Below are 18,561 nucleotides of genomic sequence, written 5' to 3'. Positions count from 1 at the left end.
TACCTTCCTTTTATTAGCTCGGGATGTAACTATATAATATTGATGCGCCTAAAAGATGCAGCTATTTCTATGCTCAAGTTACATACCTGATGACAATACGAATGGCAATTATAATAGGGAGGTTTTAGTTTTTTTTAAACATAATTTTATTTCAGTATTACGCCGTTATCAAAAGAAAACAATTTAGGCCTTGGTTAGGTATTCGAATGGTTTGCTACAGTAAAGCAATTGTTGTTGGTATGTTGTTATTGCCCCGCGTGGACTTCCCATTTTGAGAGAGTAGGTATGTGTGTGTGAGTCGGATTGAGACTTTTAACTTCTACTATACATTCGTTTGTTAGTTAGTTGCTGTTGCTGCTGCCGTGGCTGCCTCTGGCTGCTGTTGCTGCCAGCTTAAACGGCTGCTGGTGGTCACGGCAAGTGCCAGTAATAATAATGTTCGGCTATTGTGAGCATCGCAGTAGCAACGGTTTTTTTTTAATCGAGCAAACGAGTGAACGTGAAGCGTATATTTAAATAAAAAATTATATTCGCGCGTAGATGACTAAGCCGCATTCGGGAATTAACCAAACATTTTTGGATATAAAAATCTGAAATACGTTAGGACAACCAGATTTTAATACACAAAATTTTAAATTCAAACTACATTACGGGCCCCCTGAAATGAAAAAAAACTAGTGTTAGTGACATATGTTCTTTTTAATTCGCCAATAAAACTATTATCATGGTTTGTGGGAATTTCACAATACAACGACCCACTCTCCAGCGATGCAATTTTTTTGTTGTGCTTTCGTGATGTACAATACGACTTTTCCAGCTAATATTAATTAGCAGGTTAATTAAATTACAAATAATAACTTACTCACTTCTTTAGATAATTATTTGTGCGAAAGGTTATGAAATTGTTATTACAAATTTTACGTATGAATAAATTTAGTGAATAAAACGAAAAACAAATTGTGAAATGGATTGCCAATTGGCTTCGTTGGGAATTTTTTTCCAAACTCTTCCTTAAAAACAAGTGAAATATTTAAATTACTAATGAAAAAGTGCTTTGCTTCCTGTATTTGTTTTGTCAGAATTCGCAAATTTAATTAACACTTTTAAACGCCAATGTTGATTGAATTCGAACAAATTGGCGCCAAATGACAGCTAATGTGCACGCACTACATACATATATACATAGGTACTTACTTACTATGTATATACATATGTATGTACAATGTGCTTATATGACATACATACATTATTGAGAAAAATATGTGGACATATTACTTGACTCCTTAAAGGTCTAAAGGGCGTATTTAAAATACTTTACAAAAGCTAAATTGATTGCCCCGAAATTCTAGCCGTTTGATATAGAAAGCCCTTAATATAAGTGTGTACAAAAAAATTTAAGTAATACTCCCTCTTTTGGATAAAACGAACACTCGCCAAAAAAAAATATATTGTTCGGCCGAGCTTTGTGGTCTGCGTCTTGCAGATATATCTAAAACAAATGGTGGGACCTACAATTTTACGCTGCCCCCGAACGTCAAACACACTCGTAGGTTTGCCATTGCCTGATGTTAGAAAAAACTGTATCTATTTTTACCTGTTACTCGGACTAGGGATCGACCCTAAGTCCTACCGCAGTACGCAGTATTTTCCCAGCTTTACCTGTCGGATGACTCAAAGCTTGCTGGCTTTCGAGGCTTAATTTTCGCTAACGGTTTACAGTTTTTCGACTATATGTAGGTAGGTGGAAAACAGTCATGGTGACGGTTGATAAAAAACTGGGTTTAGAGAGGGAAAATTAAAAGTCAGAAATACAAACATTCACATCATTTACTTACCCAACCTTTCTACGAACGGTACATTTCCAAAGAAATACTAGAATCGGCGCGATATCCGGCGCGAACCCATTAAAAGAAGTGTTTCTTTTTCAAGAGTTATCAATTCTTTAAGTGTCATGTACTATTCAGGTGAAGGTGTTTGTCATTTATTTGGTATTTTCCTCTTTTTTGTAAAAAATTGGCCTGAAAATGTAGATGATAAAAATTATTAGTAAAAATATGCCATTACCGGTTGGTCAGGTCCTGAAATTAGACGCATGTTTTTACAAATTTCATGCAGTTTCCCAAGATATACATAACTTGACCTTTTCGCGCGACTTTGCAAATATATATAATTTTCGACTGTCTTAGTTTTTCGATTTTCAACTTTTTTTTTGATAATTTTCGCGAAAAGAACTTTTCGAACAATGAAAATATTACACCAAACATTGCGAGAATGGAATATTTGCACCTATGTACATAATTTTTAAGTATAACCTTTGCTTTTCTGGGAGGGGAAAGCAGAAAATAAATATTAACCAAAATTCCATCACATTTACTGATTGCGCCCATGATAAAAACATTAGAAGGTAAAACCATTCACAATTCGTCGGCCAACATTTTTTTCTGACGTTTTCAAACATTTTAAAATCATCATGATACAAATATTTAAAATAAATAAAATGTAAATATATATATATATAAATATTTTTATCATGAAAATCATATAAAATTGAAAATAAAAAAATGAAATTGTTCACAATTGTTGTTGGTTGAGATTAAAAATGAGAATGTGTGTGTGAGCTTGAGTTCGAATTTCTCTCAATGACTGCCTCTCAATGATTTTACCTTCTAATATTTTTATCATGATTGCGCCCGTGATAAAAAATAAGAAGGTAGAACCGCTGCGTGCAATTTTTCAAACTCTTGACGTTTGCAAACAATTTAATTTTAAACTTCTACACACAAACTCACACACACATTCTCATTTTCAATCTCAAACAGCAACAACCCAGCCAGCAGAGAAAAGTACTTTTTGCCGACAGTGCAGTTTTTGTACATTTTTCGTATCCGGAAACGTTCAGAAAACGAATTCCATATTTGTTAATTTTTCGTATCCTAAAAATGTCATCATCTTATTTCAAAACAATAATTTTAAAATATTTGTTCAAACTGAGCATTTGAAAACATGTATACGTATTCGCCAGTAGCTGAGTGTGCAGAGAAGTGTGCTACTATTTGTTAGCTTTCAGGAGGTCCCAGGTTCGAATTCCGTCAGAAGCAACATATTAAAATTAATTATTCATATTGAAATAATTGCTGAATCTTAAATTTGTTTTTTGTTTGGTTTCCTGTAACTATGAAAAAGTTTCTGTGAAGTTCATAATAAAATAGTTTTCAACGAAAAATTGACTCAGAAAAATTTCAGGAAAACAGCCGAAATCGCATCCGTTTTACAAACATTTTCGATAGTTTTCTGCACATACGTTTCGGATGAACACTTTGTGGGAGAATTGATTTGAAAAATGTCCGAAAACGGATTCGGAAAACGGATGAAACATCGTTTCGGATACGTTTCCGGATATTTTGCTGGCTGGGAACTTTGAACAATTCCTTTTTTTACTCTCAATTTTATATGATTTAAAATGTTAGTAAACTTAAAAAAAAAATCATGGCCGACGAAGTGAGAGAATGGTTTACCTTACTATGTTTTTATCATGATTGCGCCTACATTGGTTGCGAATTGTAGATGTTGTATGTGTGTAGTATCCTATCGTCCCAATATTATATATTTAAGGTTTTCTAATAAAAGAGAGAGCACAAACTAAATTTCATCGAAATCGGATGAAATTCAATGTTTCCACCCGCAAGAGTGGAGACCTTGGCAATTAAGCCTTCTTTACCAAATTTCGCAATTGCTTGTTCCTAAGGAAAAATTAGAGCGCATGTCAAGTTTCAGCAAAATTGGTGCATGTTAAACTTTGATTTCCACCTGCCTCCATATAGTCGAACACTGTGCGGTGGTCTGAGATTGGCAGAAAGTCCAAGTTTCGAAATGTCTCGAAATAACCAACTACATGAGGGGTTGATTCAATTCTGGACATATAAATAGCACGTTGCATGGACTCAATAATGGTAGTTGATAGATCGAATGCTGAGTTACTAGAATACTAGGTTTACTGTGTTACAGGATTTCATAATTTTTCCTAATCTTCCAACTACAACGTTGGTCCTGGACGTAAGCCAATAAAAGTGCTTATAACGATACCCAAGAGCATATATGAGTATTTATGGTGCCTAATTATTTACCCGAGCTTGTGAGGCTTTTTAAACCTTACGTCAGACTTGCCTTAGAGAAATTTACACAGGTACGACGTACTACTTTTAAACTGCCTACGCGAAAAATTTATGTACAGACATTACGGTGTATGCTTTACCGATGTATGCTATGCAACTGTCCCGTAAACTAAATGATGGTTTAGCAACAAGCTATCGATCTGTACTTCAGTTTGGATAATCCAATTGAATACGAAAGACTTAAGGCACAAACTTGTTTGTCTCTGCCCAATAAAAAAAAATGTATTAGATTTCCGTTGGCAGTTCTTGATGATAATATCTAACTATTATTTTAATTTATTTGTGAATCTTTCATTTTAAACTGTGCGCATTCTAATTTGAATGACTTTGGCTAAAAATGATTTGTAACAGGGTTTTTCGGTACAGTTGTACTAAAATATGACCAGGTAAAATATGATAAAAAGAGCCTAAAATGCGGATAGAAGAATTGAATTATTTGTTTGCTACTTTGACAAATAATTATAGTAAATAGGTACGCAAATTTAGTTTTTGAATACTTACGGTATTTTGTAGGGTATTTCCTCTCAATATCGAACCCACCAACAAATTGCCCTTGTGGTGCGGTACAACATAAAAAGCCAGCGTCCTACCTAACTACGCATCTCTTTGGGCTTTTTGGTGCCAATTCACCGCCTGTTTCTTTTGCCCCTCTGCATTGTGGTATATCAAAGTTTCACCCAAGTAATGAATTAATGGCGAAAAAGCTCCTCCAAACTGTAATTAAAAAATTCCAAATGCACCTTCCACAACCTCGTGTGCTTACCATTTCCGATCAGTCGACAAGTCATCGTAAGTGTTTGAATTGTTGCGGATTTTTTCTTATTATTTTCAGGCTCTGTAACCGCCTAAGCGGTTTTGGTCAGAACAAAATGTCATTTGGGGCATTTTTTGCCGGAACTATATACACAAAATAACGCGTATATTTTTTTACACGTGCAACGCATTTACATAGGAACCTATCACATTTATACTTGGTTTTAACATAAAAACAAGTAAAAAAGTCTAAGTTCGGGCGGAGCCTAACATTAAATACCCGGCGCAAGTATTAAATATATGTTTTCCACCTTTCCAAAAGCTACCGCTACATGATAAGCCGGGGTGTATAAATTTTAAGTAAATTAGCAAAATATTGAAATTTCAAGCATTTCTGAAATTTACCGTTATATGAAAAGCGGCCGTAATTTTAGTCCGATTTCAACAATTTTCAACGGTATGCTTTTATGTGGCAAGCACAATAACCGTACTGAGTTTGGTAAAAATTGGTACAACGGTTACCGAGATACCTATATGTGATCATAAGTGGGCGGTGCCACGCCCATTTTCCAAAATTTTAACATAAGCGTATTTCTTTGTTAAGAATTGTTGCAACCATCAATTTTGAAAAAAATAGCTTTAATATTTACTGATTTATCGAGGATTTCGTATTTCTCGAAATTACCGTTATATGGGATGTGGGCGTGGTTATTGTCCGATTTTAAAAATTTTCGGCCATTTGGTATGCTGTACCAGGGTCAACAACTGTGCCAAGTTTGGAAGAAATTGGTGCAGCGGTTACCAAGATATACACATGTAACCATAAGTGGGCGTGGCTACGCCCATTTTCCAAAAATTTATAATATTCTTATTTTTCGTCTAAAAATTATTGTAAATATCAATTTTGAGTGAATTATCTTCAGTAGTTACTAAAATATCGCAGTTTTCGTATTTCTTAAAATTACCGTTATATGGGAGGTAGGCGTGGTTATTATCCGATTTCGCCCAGGCGTAGTTATTGTCCGATTTCGCCCATTTTCAATACCATCCGTCCTATTCGTTAAGATATCTCAATTTTTACTCGAGTTATCGTGTGCACAGACGGACGGACGGACGGACAGACAGTCACCGCTTAATCGATTTCTCTTTTCATTCTGATCATTTATGTATACATTTGTCTATATCTATCTCGATTCGTTTTGCCTGTTACAAACAACCGTTATGTGAACAAAGTTATAATACCCTTGTGCACAAGTGCGCTCGGGTATAATAATGCTTGATGAAAGTACGAAAGATACCTTTTTTAACTCTTTGAAAAGTTCACTCGGTTGTTAGCTTTCAATAATTGGCAAACACAAACGAAAAGAAGTACCCTATACAAATAAATATATGTGCAATCAATTTCCTGTATAGGTTTTCTTCCTTTTAAATAAGGATACTATATTTTTTGTATGCGGTTTTATGGCGTTTAGCTTATAAAAGCTATCAGTTTTTTCCATGCAATAAAGTTGGCATTCATGCATAATTTTAACTACCTTTATCGCAAACAAGGTTAGTGTTTTGCCGAGCTTCTCCTCCGATTTATGGCGTGAGCCTTGATGTTGTCACACAAAGGGGAGGGACCTACAGTTTTACGCCGACTCTGAACGGCAATTGCCGTCTGCCAATCACAGCATATTAAATATTTAATTTGACTTAAAACCGAAGTATACTAAACATAAATGGCTTATCAATTAAAGAAAATTTGGCTTTCGAGAATAGTTTTCTAAAATTATATTTTTTTAAAGGAGCTAAAGTGAAGATAAGCGATAGTTGTAAACTGAGAACATTTAAAAGTGATTAGCGGCAAAAGAACGTTAGATATCCCAAGCAAAAAATCGGCGTAGTAGGCCTTTATTGAAAAAAAAAATGGTAAACACCTAGTTGAAATTGAAATAGTTCCCTTATACATATCGACACATTTGTCTAGGACAGCTTGTTCAATAATTTCGAGACATACATATATATACATATGCACATACGGTGCTACCGTTCATATTGCAACGCAAGCAATTATAAGATTTAACAATATGTAGGACTTTGAAAATAAAGTTTTCTTGAATTAATTGTCTTAAAATCACATGTGACTAGAGTAACTACATATATCTAAAATATAAATCTAATATAATTATATACTACATATTCATAAAATCAGACATTGTTGTCGAATTACGGTTTGTGAGGTTTAAAATTTCGGGCCTAATTTTCATGTGTCCTAAGTAACGGTTACCTCAATATTTTTTTTATTTGCGAAAAACACGTGACCACAGACTATTTTAGTGATCTCGAAAAGATTTGTAACATACTCTAAAATTTAAATCCAGGCGTACTTAATGGTATGTAACCGTTACTTTGGACACCACAGCTATCAATGCTTTGAAAACCACTGCCGTCATTTTCGCACCATTTAATAGTAATAGATATCTCTCCTCCGATTTATGGCGAGCGCCTTGATCCATGGGAAGAGATCTAAAGTTTTGCGCCGACACTGAAGGCTGATTGTATTTTTATGAAAAAATGTTTTTCATGGTCATTTTATAAGATTTATAATTGTTAGGGTTCTTACTTGTAAAAAATAAAGCTTACAGCGTATTATATTTCGTCAGAAGATCGACATGTACATATGTGACAAATATTTAAAAGTGTAGCTTAACTGAACGCTTAACTCGGTTAAAATTTCCATTTAGCTACATAAGCAACCCTGTTGGCATCCCCCGTGAAATATGTAACTAGTTAAATGGGATTTTTGCACTAAAATCAATATTTGCAAAGTATTAGGTACATACCTAAGTATGTACATACATATATAAAGAAACAAAAGCTTCCCTAGGTCTTTCTCATAAACAATTCAAAATATAAAACTTTTTTCACATAACCTGGCCGAACTCGGATAAATAGCCGAGTTTATGTTGTTAATTTGCATGTATGTATGTATTTCGTTGTTTCAGTGAGTGTTGTTTTGTAACTCGGTTGCAAAAGAATACACCTAATATCAAACGGTTCTAAACCAAGCGATTTCGAAAGATCTAAAGTTTTGTGGAGCCATAAAAACCATGAAAAATTTAAAGAATAAAGCAATACGAGAAATCGTTTATTATTTCTTATAAATTCTTAAAAATTTCAAAAAGATATTGAGCATTGGCGTTTGTGTTAAATGATAGTATAGAGTTCAAAATATAGATCGATGAAAATTTCGAAATAATTTGCGAATATTAGACCAGTGAGATATGTCTTTACTTTTGGCTTACAATCAGCAGTCTTCGATAATCAAGTTCCCAATAAAAATATGCACATATGTACCTTACGGTTGCCATTTTGGGCTTTTCCTACCAAAAGTGGTAGGTTTTTTTTTCTCGTTGGTAGGATGGTGGGACGCTTAAAATTTTGTTAGGTTTCTTTGCTCATATAACAGAAAACATCTCTGGTTTGTAGTAGTGTGTCACTCTGTCAGCTCTATGAGTAGGCTTACCAAATTGTAACAGTATCAGTTTTACCCTCATTCTATGGATGGTTCAACTGTTTGACAATACTTTACTGGCATAGGCACAATCTCACCAATTACCCTCGGCGGTTCTCTGAACTCCGTATACGCTATAAAAAGTTATATCCACTGAGTATTTAAAGGGATATGAAGTGATTGAATTGATGGACGGAAAGGCAGGTTTGTAATTCGGATATTTTTCTTAGAATCGAAACAGTTTTAACAATGCCAAGGTTGTTAAAAAGGTTGTTGCTTAGCAAAGTTCGGCTCTTTCAACTTTATCTTCGCTTAGAATATTTTGGCTCTTTTTACTTTTTAATATACATATTTCTTTGCTGGACATTCTTTTCCATTGTGTTGTTTTTTTATTTAATTCTTTTATATACACATACGCAAATTGAGATCGGAACATTACCCGCAACTGGGGAATGAAAATTGGCTTTCTGACTTAATGTTCTTTATGTTTTTGATTTGTCGAAAATTATTTTAAGTTTTGAAACTAAACTTATTATTATTAAACTTATTTTATTCATGATCTCAAAAAAAAAAAAATAATATTTCATAATTTTCCATGGCTAGAAAAAAATATTGCACACGATTTAAAAACAGATTTTGAAAAAAGATTTGTCGATTTGAAATTATTTAAATGTACGTGCCGTATATATTCAATTATTGGTTCAACGCATAACTGTGAATCTTTATACTCTACAATGAAATTCGTAAAGGCAAAATACCGTTCACAATTAGTTGCGTTCGCGTACCTGACTATTAGCTTTTTGTGTTCACGTATGTAAAAAATTGCAAAGTAGGGGAATTTGAGAGAGCAAAATGACATTTCATTTTGAAGGAAAGCTGTTAGTTTCTGGTGGGAAAATTGTTGCCAACAAGAAAACCGCTGATCAAAAACAACTGGTTGGAATTTACGCAAATCCCTAAATTGAGTTTCTTGGTTTGGAAGTTAAAATAGTAAAATGCAGCTAATTAAAGTTGTAAGAAGTAATTATTCGTTTAGTCGGTGAACTGTGTTAGGATAAGATTTCAGAATTTGTTTTCATACGTTTTCAATTGTATACTTTTGAATGTAAACAAAATTTCTATCTGCTGTTCGTCTAACTTGCAAGTTTCTGTAAATTTTCTGATGGCGTACTATTTGGAATATTTTTCTCTTGTGAGAGAACAGATGACATTTCGTCTGGGCCTTGCTCACCCCTGGCATATTACATAACAAATGTACGGGTTTCAGAATATGTTATTTTTGATTATACATGAAAATTAAAAAGAAAACTTATTATTAGTCATACTTATTTCCAGTAAAACGGAGGATCTCAAAGTTTTTAAGCGCAACTCAAATAAATTAATTGCAAACCCGCCGCAGCGCGAAGATTTTTCCCCCAGCCCGGCGGCCCCTAGACTCGGACATTTTCCAATCCTAGCCGTGAGGTTTATTTTTACCTTACTTATTTATGACATAAATGCAAAACCGCATTTGTGAGGTTGCATAAATTATTTTCTAGAGAGTAAAAACACTCGTACCCGCATTTCGGGCTAGTATATTTAAGGACGAATGGATAAGGCAAATCCAATTTTTGGCAGCAAATGTCAGGTACGCGGTTTTGCAGAACGACGATACGTGGTTTTGTACTTTAAACGACGATATATATACTTCATAATAAATATGTGTATGCAAATGAGTGATGTATACAAATTGTACGTCGGAATTTCATTTTCTGCTCCGATTTTTCACGTAATTTTCTCCGAAGGCTTTATTAAAACTATAAACTAGGCGATTTTTTTTGCAATTTTTCGAAATATACTCGAAATTTTGAGGGTGTAGAGGTCAAACGGACCTCAGATTCGAGTTCAGTGGGTCGAATTACTTGTCGGTAGGTGGGTCTGGTTAAAAGCACACAACACTTTTTTGTGTGCTATGTATAATATATACTTAAATATGTACATATAAGTATACCAGCTATTATTCTGACCTTTTTGTTTATTTTAATTATAAATAAGCAGCAAAAAAAATTTATTTACTGCCGTAAAACGCCGTTTTCCTAAATGGTAGGAAAGAAGCTCTTTCGATAGGTTTCTGAAACAGCTCTTGGTAGGAAAGAAAGTTTTTCAGTGGTAACTCTGATGTACCTATGAATGTATATTTAATTTGCATTCTTATTTTATATGTAGATACACGTTGCGTTTCGTTGTGATTTTCTGAGAAATCGTTAAAGTCTTCGCATCGGCTAAAAAAATAAAGTCGTACAAGCTGCCGCAGCTGTTTCTGAGTGTCTTTTTCGATATCAGCGTATTTCCAACTTCGGTTTGGTGCGCGTGAGTCACACTACGATGTGTGCTCTGAAATATTCATAACGTCCAAAACAAAGTGCGACAAGTCAACGTCACGCTGCCTGCGCTGTATCGCTTAAAAATTGAGTGAATTAAGCAAAGAGATTGAACTGTATTCATTTATGTTAATTTGTCGCTTAATCATTTATTAACTAATTCGCTGATTTTACGTATATAAATACCTTAGTATCTAGAAATGTAGGCAAACTGTAATTAAAAATCAGTGATCATTTCAAAGTTTCCGGTAACACTTGGGGAAAATCCAACATTTTCGGAAGTTAAAGTGACACTACCAAATAAATCTTGAATAAATAAGCAACAAGAAACAAACTGAATCGGGTTGAGTGGGATTCCCTAATATTATGAAAGGAATATTTATATTTTTTAGCGGTTGAATGGAAAAAAGAAACGCCTTTCAATAAATGCCCAGTGAATAATTTATGCCAAAACAGTTTTATTTGAAGCAACTAAATACATAATTCTTGAAATATAAACAACATACTTGTAAAGTGAATAGTGCAATCGAAGTGCAACTTCTGCTTACCTTCGGTCCTCAGAAGTCGCAAAGCTGAAGATAAAAACTACACCGAGTAATCCCGCCGCCGTCGCTTCCCTTAACGCCGCCCCATTTCAGCAGCTACCAACCTCATCACACAACGTCACCCACGCTCAACAATTTACACCGCCCTCGGCGCAGCTGCAGCCGCAGCTACAGTCACAAGTTGAACAAAACAATCCCAACGTGGCTGCCGTTGGTTGTCTTCGTTCCATTTCTTCCGTCACCGTATATCCGCAGGCCGCCAAAATTGCTCCTTATCAACGGCGAATGCATTTGCCCAGCGCAGCTGCTGCGGTGTACAGCGGCGGTTCAACGTCTGGCGGGCTCGGCGGCGGTGGGGGAGTTGGTGGTATTGGCATCGGTGTTGGTGTTGGTATCGGCGATGCCGTCGGCCACAACGTCAGCGGCCTGATTGGCACTGGTGCCGCAATGATCACATCATCTACCTCGCCAATGGGTTGGTGTGAAGCCGCTTCAGTGCCACAACCGATTCCACCCAGTAATGCCAGCGTAGGTAGTAGTTCACCCATTGGTGGTGCCAGCAATGGTACGGCGCACAGTAGTAATAGTAATACAAATAGCAGCAGCAACAACAATCATGCACACGGTAACAATAATCATAGTAGTAGTAACAATAATGCTGGATATCAAGATTTGTGGTGGACGGAAAGAATGGTGGATATGGCCCACGAGAAGTTTCCCAACGAGTTAGGTAAGTAAATAAATGTTTAGTTTTGTAATTGGTGAATTTATAAGTTTAAAGTGGTACATAGTGGTAATAAATCTTAGATTTGAAAAATGAGTAGACGAAAAATCTACGATGTTCTCCTTTTCATATTCTTTTATTTAACTTGCTCATCGCGGCGAATTTTTCAATTGATTTTAAAGTAAATTCTGGACGAGATAGATACTTGAAACTTTTAGCTTAGCTTCGATCATGTAATTTGAAACAATTCCGGTTCATATAGTACTACTAGTGCACTGCACAAGCCGATTCATTTACGTTTTAAAGCTGCTTGAAAAAAAATACAAGCACAAGTATGATTCACACTTGTTTCAAACAAGCCAATTCGACTCATAGCTTGAACGCAAATGAATACGGTAGTAGCTTGAATCGAACAAGTTTCAAAACAGGAGCAGCACTTGTAAATACATATGTACGTACATATTGCAAGCGGTGAATCAGCTTGTTAAAACCCAAGGGTATTGTTATGTGTTAGTGTGTTTTTGTTTTTGTAATAAGTAGTGAGTTCGATATGTTTGAAGTAAATCAAGTACGAGTATGAGTTGAAATCCAACAAGCAAGCCAAGCGTTTACTTGCTTGTCTCGAACCAAACCCAGTGAATACAAGTAAGTTTTCAAGTAGCTTGAAATGTAAGTAGCTTGCTGCAGTACCTTGGTACACACATACATATGTACATATCGTCGCGACGCCCGGATAAAATGTTGTCGTATGTTACTTTCAGCATGTTTTGGAAGTTCGCGATTGAACTTTGGAATGCAAAGAGCAGCTGAAACCATTTCTCTCAAAGAGAAAACACCGGACCTCCATTACTCCTTTCTATTTTAAAAATTTACATCTAAAAACTCGAAAGACATACATATATGTACACACAAGGGGTGGGTTTTGGGGTTCACACCCTAAATAACCTCAAATATAAACTGTATCTTTAAGCTTTAAGCAGTTTCCTGAAAAGGCACTTTGCTCTTGTTATAAAACGTATAAATCCTCTCCCCGCCCTCCCTTGGATGCGCCCCTGTATGTACGTACATATCTCGATGGTCCTCTGTAATAACGACACAATTTAAAATTCAAAAAATAAAAAAAGTTACTACTACTAAGTGGCTCTTGTCTGTAATCCTTTTCTTATCGGTAGGGATTGCTAAGTACTACAGGCTAGACATGGATTCGACAAGGATTATAGACATGAGCCGCGTAACAGTAGTAGGGGTTTTTATTTTTGAAATTTTGAATTGCGTCCTTATTGCACAGGACCATCGATATATCAATTGATCGTTGAAATCAGAAATTTGTGAAATAATACGGTTAAACAAAATTTAGTCCTATTTTATCTCAAAAATCTCATCTTATAGATTTTTTGATGCAGATTTGAAGTGCATTTACAAATTTTTTTTAGAACGTCCAGTTTTTGAGAAAAAAATTGTTGTAAATATAATTTGGACATAGTTCTACCGAAGAAGGTATAAGGTATAAAATGAGCTCGGTCACGTTTTTGCGATAAAATATGACCATATTTTGTTGAACCGTGTAAAAAATTCCACGCTCGGATTCATTAAATAGTGACATGTACCGTTTTCGGAGTTGACCCATGTTCAAAGTGGTAACAAGATCAACGGAAATAAGGTTAATTGACTTTATTTCGCACCACTTACCTTTTCAAAAGCGAAATAAAGTCAGCAAAAATTTGGAAATAAAGTCATTGCTTAAAGTATGTCGATTCATAGAAAAAAAATGTTGTTCTTACAATAAACATTGCCCCGTAAGTGTTGTTTTTTAATAGATGAAAAAGGTTATTGCCAAATCCTCAGTGTTGTGATATTAATCAACACACAATCATGAACTACCACCAATTGATTTTATTAAAACAATTTAATTTACGAATATGTAAAAACACATGTGTATAAAGTTAGCGAAACAACATCAAGCAAAAAATGTCGCATATGCCCATGAATTTGCCGTTTTTTGCCGTTAATTAGTTGTGGAAAAAATNATTTTGTCGCTCTTGTATTTTTTTAGATATAAGGTGTTTTGCTAACTTTATATAAAGTTAGCGAAGCACCCCTCCAAACTCATAGACAAACGACTAGGCTTTATGTCAAAATTTACCGTTTTTTGCCGTTCTAAGATGAGCTAGTTTACTTTTGAAAAAAAAAATTTTTCAACAATTTTCAGAAGAAAAGCATAATAATATAATAGAAAAGCAAACCCGATTTCTCTATGTACCACTTTGAAATTTAAACAAACAGTAATCACAATGGTTAAAATTCAAAAAATTAAGGAGCTTTCTTATCACAATCAAACGACAAAATTAAAAACAGTTTTAATGCACAAAACAATTCAAACGGCAAATAATGCAACAAAACAATTAATTATTTTTAACCAATTTTTAAACCGCTTTCCAAGTCCCTATTTTTTTTTTTTTAATAAGGCTGTTTAAACAAAAACAATTAATTATTTTGTTGCATAATTTGCCGTTTGGCTTGTTTTGCGCATTAAAACTGTTTTTGATTTTGTCGTTTAATTTTTTTTTGTTTAAACAGCCTTATTTAAAAAAAAATAGGGACTTGGAAAGCCGTTTAAAAATTGGTTTAAAATAATAAAACTAATTAATTTTTTTGTTGCATCATTTGCCGTTTGAATTGCTTTGTGCATCAAAACTGTTTTTGATTTTGTCGTTAAATTTTTTTTTTTGTTTAAACAGCCTTATTTAAAAAAAAATAGGCACTTGGAAAGCGGTTTAAAAATTGGTTAAAAATAATAAAACTAATTAATTTTTTTGTTGCATAATTTGCCGTTTCGCTTGCTTTGTGCATTAAAACTGTTTTTGATTTTGTCGTTTAATTGTTTTTTGTTTAAACAGCCTTATTTAAAAAAAAATAGGCACTTGGAAAGCGGTTTAAAAATTGGTTAAAAATAATAAAACTAATTAATTTTTTTGTTGCATAATTTGCCGTTTCGCTTGCTTTGTGCATTAAAACTGTTTTTGATTTTGTCGTTTAATTTTTTTTTTGTTTAAACAGCCTTATTTTAAAAAAAATAGGAGCTTGGAGAGCGGTTTAAAAATTGGTTAAAAATAATAAAAACAATAAATTTTTGTGTTGCATAATTTGCCGCTCGAATTGTTTTGTGCATTAAAACTGTTTTTGATTTTGGCGTTTAATTTTTTTTTTGTTTAAACAGCCTTATTTAAAAAAAAAATAGGCACTTGGAAAGCGGTTTAAAAATTGGTTAAAAATAATAAAATTAATTAATTTTTTTGTTGCATAATTTGCCGTTTCGCTTGCTTTGTTCATTAAAACTGTTTTTGATTTTGTCGTTTAATTGTTTTTTGTTTAAACAGCCTTATTTAAAAAAAAATAGGGACTTGGAAAGCGGTTTAAAAATTGGTTAAAAATAATAAAAACAATAAATTTTTTTGTTGCATAATTTGCCGTTCGAATTGTTTAGTGCATTAAAACTGTTTTTGATTTTGTCGTTTGATTGTGATAAGAACGCTTCTTAATTTTTTTAATTTTAACCATTGTGATTATTGTTTGTTTAAATTTCAAAGTGGTACATAAAGAAACCGCGTTTGCTTTTCTATCATATTATTATCCTTTCCTTCTAAAAATTATTGAACATTGAAAAAATTGCAAAAAATTGTTTTTTTTTTTTTTTTAAATAATGTTTTTCAAAAGTAAACTAGCTCATCTTAGAACGGCAAAAAAAACGGCAAATTTTGACATAGAGCCTAGTCGTTTGTCTTTGAGTTGGGAGGGGTGCTTCGCTAACTTTATATAAAGTTAGCAAAACACCTTATATCTAAAAAAATACCAGAGCACAAAATTATTTTTTCTACAACTAATTAACGGCAAAAAAACGGCAAATTTATGGGTATATGCGACATTTTTTGCTTGATGTTGTTTCGCTAACTTTATACACATTAAAAACACGATGCGGAAAACTAAACGCCTGCGCACAGCTGGAATACGAGAAATATTTGAAGAAAGAGTGTAGAAATTATCCATAATAGGGAATTTACATGATTCAAATTTCACAGGCGATTAGTTGAACCAAAAGTTGAACGAAAGTAGGTAGCCGACCAACTTCATTGTAAGCGATTAGGCCGTTTAAGGCCGTTTACAGCAGGCAATTGTTGCTTTCAACTAAAAATCGCCTGAAAAATCGCCTCATGTAAATTCTCCATAACTTGCAAAACATGTTTCGTTTCCACAAAAATAAAGCGAACACTATTAAATTGAAGAAACAGTCCATGTCCAAAAACCCCGGAGGAACACTGAAAGAATTCTGTGTCTTAAATTAGCATATTTTGAACGAATTCGGAATGTCTAAGGTGGAAAAGAAACCAACCTTTCTATAAGGAAACAATTATAGAAAAAGAATTTTCATACACTGTGTTCATTGTCTCCGCCAGAAATTTATGACGACATCATTTAAAAGCAGCTAGGGAGAACGACGACACTATTTATTACATGGCGCATTCAACGAGCCAATGTGCCAAAATGCGGGTATAAACAATTATTGATTACACTGTGAGACAAATGGTAGGGGTCAGTGATCGGGAAGGGTTCAAACTACCGGGGAAAGTTATATCGGTAAAAAAGAAGTTATACGTGTCCCGGCGTTTCGCTGGGTCACGTCTAGGAATCGAGATATATATATAACTATCATATAGGGGAAATTGTCACCTTTGGTGGCCTTTTTTTGACATAACTCGAGAACCACTAGCCCGATTTTGCTCAAAAAAATTTAAAAAAATTAAAAATTACAATTCCTTTAATCTGTTCATATAATGTTTTTCTATATAATCAACCGGGACACGTATAACTTGTTTTTGACCGATATAACATTTCCCGTTGGTTTCATCCCATCCCGATTTTGACTGTCGCGTAGTGTTATTTAATATCGGTACCGAGATCTTATAAGTTAATTGATTGGTTTTCACACACTTTTGAAACACAAATGATATGCTTTTTTAATGCAGACAAGTTGTTGCCCCAAAACACAGAAGAAATATTCCAATCAGGCTGCCAACTATCCTTAGTTATGAGGTGCCATATTGAGGATAAAAAAGTGCCAAAATGTGCCAAATAGAAAAATAAAAGTGCCAGTTGAATAGCCTTTATAAATTAGAAAATTTTGGTTGAGAAAAATAAATGCTCGCAAAGGATTTCACAAAAATGTATTGAAATGTTATTTTTTTTACAAAAGTGCCATTTTTGCACTTTGTGCCAAATTGAAAAATTGAGTGCCATTTGAAGTGAAATAGGGACAAATGGCACGGATTGAGCCAAGTTGGCATCCCTGCTTCCAATAACTTACAAATATAAAAATGTGAAATATCGAGGGCTTGAATTCATTAGTACCCTCTATCTGCAATTTGCACAAAAACTAATTTGTGATTTTAAAAACTACCTGGGACTTATTAGCATTAATATCACCGATGACAGTTAAAGATTAGGTGAGTTTTTGTATCAGAATCTCATCTTTGTGAAAAGTGTGCAGATAGAGGGTATTATTGAATACAAGCCCTCGATGTTTAAAATATATAAAAATTTTGCAAAAAATAAATCTACCGGCGTTATAGCACGGCGGGAGACGGCCGCCGCGAAGGTAAGCAAATTTAATGTTTGAAAGAGAAATTATGTCAATGGATTTTATTTCGTTTTTAAAAAGGTAATAATGTCAATTCACTTTACTTCGCACCATGGTGGTAAATAAAGCCAATTGACCTTATTTCCGTTGATCTTATTACCTGTCACCATTGGACGAAGGTTCTGCTTAGTTGATTCCCGAGTCAATCAGAAACATGTTTAAATCGTTGTTTAACCAAATCGAAGGGGATCCACATTGTAGTACAACGTTATTGAAGTACTAAATAGCTGATCTAGTTTAGTAAAGAAAGGAAAATGCGTCGTATTGTCGAGTCGGCGGCAGGCATTTTTGGATTTTCATTTAAATAATCTAAAAATAATACTTATTTTTTGGTTTTTATATTAATTAGCTTAGAGGACAGTTCTTGAAAACTTTTATTTATTTATTTATAAAAGTCATCAATAAAAATTAGTCACTGACTTTAAGTTTTTAAGTCATACTGCTGGAGAACAAAAGTTTACTATGGTTTATACAAATGAGTTTTATAAATATGACTTAAGAATCAGTAATTGTTATCTAAGGCATATAATATAAAAATCTAAAATAACTATTATTTGCAGATTATTTAGATAAAAATCAAAAATTAATTTAATTTTGGATTTATAAAATAAAAATCAGAAATAACTGCTATTTAAAGTGTAATTAAATAAAGGTAAAAAGATAATTGGTTAAGGCAATTTTTATAATAAAAGCTGTACTGTTACGGTCGCTGGAAAAAAAATTCAAATCCGACACTGACTATATGTACTTCTGTAAGCCATCGAAAGCTCGCTTACAGCATGACCGACCGGTCAGATTTTAGTCAGATCACATTGGTAT

At 33.9% G+C, this 18,561-nt stretch overlaps 1 protein-coding gene across 1 annotated transcript in view; it reads left to right on the top strand.

Annotated features, from left to right (window-relative positions):
• Positions 1 to 365: 365 nt before the first annotated feature.
• LOC108365764 (protein lozenge-like) overlaps positions 366 to 18,561 on the top strand; it is a gene marked incomplete at its 3' end in the record, with an annotated part of 61,233 nt that continues 43,037 nt past the window's right edge. The window contains exons 1-2 of the mRNA XM_017619904.1: positions 366 to 834; positions 10,627 to 12,056. Coding sequence (XP_017475393.1) covers positions 11,612 to 12,056 — 445 coding nt within the window. The remainder of the gene's footprint in view (positions 835 to 10,626; positions 12,057 to 18,561) is intronic.

Source organism: Rhagoletis zephyria, unplaced genomic scaffold (genome assembly GCF_001687245.7).
Source record: "Rhagoletis zephyria isolate East Lansing unplaced genomic scaffold, Rhagoletis_zephyria_1.1 Rzeph_scaffold_01991, whole genome shotgun sequence".
Classification (NCBI taxonomy): domain Eukaryota; kingdom Metazoa; phylum Arthropoda; class Insecta; order Diptera; family Tephritidae; genus Rhagoletis; species Rhagoletis zephyria.
The sequence above is the reverse complement of the archived record's forward strand: the minus strand, read 5'-3'. Positions and strand labels throughout refer to the sequence as shown.